This window comes from Panicum virgatum, chromosome 9N (genome assembly GCF_016808335.1).
Source record: "Panicum virgatum strain AP13 chromosome 9N, P.virgatum_v5, whole genome shotgun sequence".
In the NCBI taxonomy this organism is placed as follows: domain Eukaryota; kingdom Viridiplantae; phylum Streptophyta; class Magnoliopsida; order Poales; family Poaceae; genus Panicum; species Panicum virgatum.
The window spans coordinates 81,110,096-81,117,366 of record NC_053153.1 but is presented as its reverse complement, the minus strand read 5'-3'; the positions used below and the strand labels follow the sequence as shown (position 1 = coordinate 81,117,366).

The 7,271-nt window shown below is 46.1% G+C and overlaps 1 protein-coding gene across 1 annotated transcript; it reads left to right on the top strand.

Annotated features, from left to right (window-relative positions):
• Positions 1-227: 227 nt before the first annotated feature.
• Positions 228-2,287, top strand: LOC120692549 (B3 domain-containing protein Os03g0120900-like). Its single transcript, XM_039975874.1, has one exon. It carries the CDS (start codon positions 1,012-1,014, stop codon positions 1,897-1,899), a length of 888 nt encoding a protein of 295 aa, XP_039831808.1. The 5' UTR covers positions 228-1,011; the 3' UTR covers positions 1,900-2,287.
• Positions 2,288-7,271: the final 4,984 nt, after the last annotated feature.

Sequence of the window (7,271 nt, the reverse complement as noted above, 5' to 3'; positions counted from 1 at the left end):
AGATTTGATGTGATAGGTGAATAGTGAAGTTTGGAGAGAGAAATTTTAGAAGTAAATACAGTCATAAAGGTCCCCCTATGGCCGGCCTGTAGCATGACAAGGACAAGCTCACATGAGCTCAACCAGATAATTCGTGGGGCCCACCCTACTACTCTCCCCCCTCTCTCATCTCATCCCTTTAAAAAGCATGCTACTTGTATTGTGCTTGTGCCCACCCTTCCCACCCTCTCTACACCCTACCTCATGGATATTGGATACATACATACGTATATATATACATATACTCCTACACAGACAGCGGCAGAGATGTCGCAAGCATGCTTACCTGCAACACAACATGTAAACACAGTGTGGCTAGCTAGGCCAATTACCTTTGGTGGCAAGAGCCAAAAGTAAGTATCCATCCCCCCTTCCCCCATTTCCTTCCCCCCACCAAGAACCTTCATAGTACTGCTACCACTCATCACATCTCCTAGCCAGACACTTCTTCCTCCTCTCTCCCTCTCCCTCTCTTCTTCATCCTTAGCTTGCTCTTCCTCCTCCTCCTCCCCCCTCCCATCCTCCTTTGATTTCAGCCCTGAATTGAATAATCCCATACCACAACAGCCTAGCTACCTTGCACACAAACCCTTATTCCTCATCAGTACAGTTCTTCCGATCCCTGGCTAGGTAATTCACCAACTAACAGTAGCCCGCGCGCGCCGGCCAAAACAACAATTAAACCAAGAACCAAACCCTGCAATTCTAAATTATTTTCCAATCCTAGCTAAGACATCCACTAATAATATATAACAAGCAGGAGGAAATCCCCAAAGCAAGTCCTATACTGACTATAGCAACAGCACACCACTGTTTGCCATCCAGCAGCATACCATAAGCTAGCACATAGTATACTACTGGTCAAAGTTCAAGGAAGCAGCAGGCCGGGCAGGAGGCAGGAGAGACATCGTCTATCGGCGTCCTACTTACCTCCACGCCTCGATCGATCTTGATCGCTAGCTGGAGGCGACGATGGAGTTCACCGCCGGCCCGGCGCCGTCGGGCGGCGGCGAGGAGCGGGCGCAGCAGGTGGTGGCGGTGGAGAAGGAGCACATGTTCGACAAGGTGGTGACGCCGAGCGACGTGGGGAAGCTGAACCGGCTGGTGATCCCGAAGCAGCACGCGGAGAAGTTCTTCCCCCTGGACGCGGCGGCGAACGAGAAGGGCCTCCTGCTCAGCTTCGAGGACCGCACCGGCAAGCCCTGGCGCTTCCGTTACTCCTACTGGAACAGTAGCCAGAGCTACGTCATGACCAAGGGGTGGAGCCGCTTCGTCAAGGAGAAGCGCCTCGACGCCGGGGACACCGTCTCCTTCGGCCGTGGCGTCGGGGAGGCGGCGCGGGGCAGGCTCTTCATCGACTGGCGCCGGCGCCCCGACCCGCCCGTGCACTACCACCGCCTCCCGCTCCCCTCCATCCCCTACGCGCCGTGGGCGCATCACCCGGCCGCGCTCGGTGCCAGGACGACGACGGTGCTCCACCTGCCGCCCTCGCCCTCCTCGCTCTGCTACGACTACGACTACGACTCCCGCCGCCGCCACACCTACGGGGCCCCCGGCAGCAGGCAGCAGCTGCTCTTCTACCGGCCGCACCAGCAGACCATGGTGCTGGACTCCGTGCCGGTACGGATACCGACGACGCCAGGGCAGCACGCGGAGCCGCCGCCTCCCGTGGCGTCGTCGGCCTCGAAGCGGGTGCGGCTGTTCGGGGTGAACCTCGACTGCGCCGGCTCCGAGGAGGAGAGCGGCGGCGGGAGGGCGCCGCCGCCGACGCAGGCCCAGCCGCTGCAGCTGCCGTCGCCGCCGTCATCGTCGTCCTCCTCCTCCGGGAAAGCGAGGTGCTCCTTGAATCTTGACTTGTGAAGAGGTCGTGGTCGTACGATCCCCCGCTACAGCATCTAGCTACTACTTCCCGGCCGACCGCTTCTGGGCTTCTGGCACGGCACAAATGGTCGTCGTGGAGAGGATGGAGATCCAAGTAAACAAAGGCGGCGGTGGCCTGCCGGTGCAAGAGGAATCAGATCGGAGGAGCAGCAGCGACGACAGGCCCAGGCCAGCTACAATTAATCTTCGATCGTAACCCGTATATAGCTCATCTCGATCTCTTAATTTTCTCTAATTAAGCTAGCAATTATTTCCGCGTGGGAAACAAGAAAATTAAGAAGAAAGCATCTGCAACAGAAAATATTTCTTGCTTCGATTCGCTCGCTGTGATTTCCTCGCTCGATCGATTGTGTGCTTGGTTATTTTCCCTGCTGGTGCCTGGAGACTAATTTCCATTCCAGGAGCATTAGAGGGGAGGGAATTCGATTCCTTGCATTATATTTCTGAAAGCTACTACAGTATTACTTACCACCATGACCAAACCCAGTGTGCTCCCCCACATATGATAACAATTACTACTAATACGGGCTGCACGGTATGGATCGGAGTAGTATATGTGTTTTATTTACTGTGCTGCATGCATGTATTGTGCACATGGATTGTTCTTGTTCTTGCTGCTGCTGCTGTTATGTTTGGGCAGGTCAATTGGGGCTCTCCTTCCAAAGCTGTAGGTGCCTTTAAAATGTGGGAGCTAGGCAGCCAGCCAAAGCCATGCCAGAGCCCAGTGCCTCCCTTCTCCCTCTCCCTCCTCTCTCTCTTTCTAGGACAGGCAGTTTATATGGGAGGAGTGGATCGGAGGACAGATCCAGAGATCCTAATCCTTCTCCTATTCTACAGTCGTCTACACACATGCTCGTAAGCTTGCTCATCTGTTTTATCTCTCTCCCCCTCCCCCTCTCGTAGTATCTCCACCTTTAATTTCTCTCTCCGCGCATCTCTCTCTCTCCGCACATACTGTTACACTTCTTGGGCCGCGTTTAGATCGCGAAAATTTTTGGGTTACGACACTGTAGCATGTTTCGTTTTTATTTGATAATTAATGTCCAATCATGGATTAATTAACGTTGTTAGATTCATCTCGTGGTAATCAGTCAGACTGTGTAGTTAGTTTTTTTAACTACATTTAATACTTCATGCATGTGTTAAAAAATTCGATGTGACGGAAAAGTTTGGAACTTTTTGGGAACTAAATGCGGCCTTGATTTGGTTTGCGCATTTGTCTCTGGGGCCATTCCTTCCCTGCTGTTTCTGTTGCTGCTGTCTCTTCTGCACCAGCAGTTCTGTCTGCTATACAGTGTGAGGTGTTCATCAGGCATGCATACGAACCATGAAAGCTAATAATGCCAATATTTGTGTATGGTATCCTGCCTTTCTCTGCAAGCGAAGCTAAAAGAAAAACAAAAGAGAGGATGAAGTTGCGCATTGAAAAGCACACAAGAGATCTTTTCCTGCTAGGTCAGATTTTCCCCTTGATCTTTTTGGTGTCAGAGTTAATTAGGATGATAGAAGAATTGCTACATGCATGGTGGTGCTTGCCCACTGCGAATTCGAAATTGCAGGCCACATTGCATTGTAGTGCACACTGCACCAGTGCATTACATGTGGCAATACAAAAAACTTGTGGGGGCACAAGTACTTCATACTTGGTATATATACAAGTACTTCATACAAGTTCATCTGGTCTATGACTTCTACCCATTTAGGGACACGTGTACTACGTACTGGGTAGTAACGAAGTTACAAGTACCTGTGGTCATATGTGGGATCGATAAGACATTTTCTGCTTTAGCCACGCATTTAGCAGGCTCTGCCATTGCTGATCAGTGTCTCTCATTAGTAGGCCTTATTGCTGCAGTTGGTTAGCTAGCTGCTCCGATCCCTATATATCATGGAAGATTTATTTGCTGATAATTATCTGTATTCGTTTCTCCCTTTGGTTAGTACAAGTCCAGTCTCCAAATGCCTTGTCAGAAAGAAATGCAGTATATGCAATAAATATAGCAGCGAACCATTGATATGTGTGTTTTCTTTAGCGTACTCCATTTTAACACTGTTGAGAGTAATTGGAAAAATAACTCTGATATCGAAAGGACTCAGGACCATGCATGCATTGGGTTAATACTTATAGAGTTCTTTGAAGATATAGTACGCTACTAAACATGGGATCAAGATCATACTTTTAATATAGTAATCAGAGACTTGCTACTGTGTTCCCCATTTTGCGTTGCTATATATAGTCATATGCAGATTGTTTATATATCCTTCAATTTCTTTTCGGAGATGCTTTGTTTTTTTAGGAGTCAAGATTTTATGACATATATGCATGCAGGTTTTTGTGAACTTGAACTTCCAGTACCTTTTTAACGTAATTATTGGCTCTTCTGGTGGTTGTCACATTACTTTATATATTGTCAAATATCTTAGTCATTTTGTGCTGCATCACATAACAACAGCATATAGCTCATATATAAAGTAGTTTGCCTAATTAAGGCAACAACATAGAATTACGTTAACCAATTGATCGGTTAGTCTCTTTGTTACTAGTATATATGTGCCACTAATGGAAAACATCAGCATATATATACAATCCTTGGCTTATGCACGATTGGTGGACAACTAAGAAATGGTTAGTTAAGCCCTAACACTTGTAGCGTGTTAGTATATAGTCTTGTAAATCTTATCAATTTGGTATGTATGTAAAAAATTATTAAAATATAAAGTCCTAGCTTGCAATTGCTTTGATTTACAGGTACGATAATCTCAAACACGATGCATATCCTAGTGGCCATGATATCCAAGTTAGGGTTCAAGCAGGCTCTATAGTAAATTATGGTAGCTTCGTTTCTAATTACCGTAGCTTTAATTTGTTCTAATCATTAACTACCTGCACTCATTATTTTCTTTTTAGTAAAGGGAAAGAGCAATGTTATTAGCAGGGTAACTATTCACTTATGTTGATGAGTATTCGAATCATCTAAGTAATATTTAATAGCTACATAGAGAGCTTTAAGTTTGAAGTATGCATACAAGAATGTTAGTATATATGTGTAGTCTGACAATACTCTTGACACCACTGCATTTGTACTTGCCTGTTTACTTCCATGGCTCAATCTTTGATCAACAAAAGTTTACCTATTTAATCAGTGCTAAAAACGAAGTGGTACTGTGAGAGTAGTTTATTCTAGAAATTACCTTTACAATATTCTGCACAATGACTACAACGTGCATATAAATTAAGGGAGTCTTTACCTGTTGTTGCCTCTTTATTTGTAGCAAGGCCTGTTTGAATAACATGCATTTTGTTTCATTGAGAAGATCATTCCATTCCATTGTCGGTACATATATAGTTCCTTTAATTTGCCTCAACTGTAGATCACCAAATTGTTTATTTTTTATTGATCAATTTGAACTTGATAAGGAAATACTCATAGTCACATGGGCTATAAAACAAAGCAGATATTAGGGGAAAACTGCCAGCATAAGTACAATACACTACAATAAATGATTTTTAAGTTTGATCAGTTGAATCGATATTGTTCGATCAGCTAACAAGCTGGTTGTAGAAACATGTCAGGAACCATTAATAAATCAAGAACTTTTCTAATAAGAGATCACATTTGGGACAATGGAGAATTGCTTGCAATAATAAGTTATTTCTTGAGAGAGAGCATCCATGGGTACTTAGAGATCCTATTATTGTTCATTCTTTCTCGCTCTAAGCGTTATTGGCATGTTATCAAACTTGAAATTGACCACTAATCATTAGTTATGGCCCAGAAGGTTCTAAAAATCTTTTAGTTTTCATACCAAACTCATTATGATTTTCCTACATTCTCAAGGACTATAAAAAATGTATAGGCATGGCCATGGAGAGATGTATATATACTCATGCTTTCGTTAGACATGGCAGCATGATTTGTGTGATGATGTGTAGCCTCTTTATTTCTCGTGTGGGCTATATGAAGGGCCCCACGAGCTTAATAGGAAAAACAGAAATGTCCTCTTCATCTGAGTTGGGGTCTTCTTCCATCAAATTTTCCATCAATGTCGTGAAAGTGAATTGTGAATATATAGGTGAGTATAGCTACCTAGCTAGCCAGCCAATGTCCACGAGTAAGACAACGACTGACCTGCTAATCATCCACACATTTTGTTTTGCCTTTTTCAAATATGAAGCAATTCATATATGGCGATCACAAGTGCCGCGGGTTTGATTTACTATATGAGTATCTAGTACTTGGAATGTGGATGCGTTCCGCCTTTTAATTTCTTGGTCATCATTTAATTTGGTATATATGTGTGGATGCGATCACAACATTTGAATTCTATTTCTCAGTTTGTCGTAATCTAGCTAGCATTCATAAAGGTGGAGCACGTGCCTGTGCGTTTATAATAGGGATGAGTTTTTTGTTTCTATTTCTTAGATATATATGATGAAGGTTCAACGCTTTCATGTATGCATATCGGAATCGGTATGATCTGCCACGACTAGTCAGTTAACGAACAATCCATATGGATTAGAGAAAAGTTAGAGGGAAAATTTTGTAAACAGGCCGTAGAGATCGAGAAAGAGAGAAGAAAAATTAATTTGGGGCTAGTGCTGATCTAGCTAGTCGCGCGCAAAGGATCCAGCACCAGCAGCAAGCAGACCATGCCGTGCCTGTTGCCAGTGTCCTTTTCGCTCCCGAATCGCCATATATATACGGTGGCGGCATGGACCATCCTATACTGCTACTCCATGGGGAGAGCACGCTGGCTAGCGTACCTTCATCTAGGGGAGCAAGTATAGCTAGTAGCTACGTGCTGTGGGGCTCACCCCATATATCTTTAGCTTATTAGCTAGCTAGTAGTAGCTAGAGACCAAGAGGGCCAAGCGGCTAAGAACGATCGGTCGCCTTCCATCTTGCACACCTCGCGCCCGACGTGCCGCCGACGGTGGGTGCCGCGACGACACGGCGCGCATACGCTACCGCCACCAGCAGCCCAGACGTACTACGACGGCCGGCCGCCGCCGGTATGGATCGGATGCGCTAGCCAGCTCCGACCCGATCCATGTGAGCGCGCGCCGGCCGCCAGCTCCGATCCGATCCAATCATCAGCGCACCCTCTGCTGCGGCGGCCAGCGGCTGCCCTCGTCGTCTGCCACGCCAAAAATTTCACGCCGCCGCCGGCCGGCCGGCTCACCGCCGTGCGCTGGTGACAACACAAGCATGATGCATGCACTGATGAAGAATTCACTGTGTGTGCGCGCATTGCTGCTGGTAAAGCTGACAAGGGGTGAAAACCATCACTTTTTTTTGTTTTGCCAAAAGTGTGGACCTTAGATAAAAGAGGGTGGAAGCAAAACTATC

What these genes read in the sequence shown, in the direction of transcription:
- LOC120692549 (XM_039975874.1), top strand. Translation starts at nt 1,012, where the DNA reads ATGGAGTTCACCGCCGGCCCGGCGCCGTCGGGCGGCGGCGAGGAGCGG.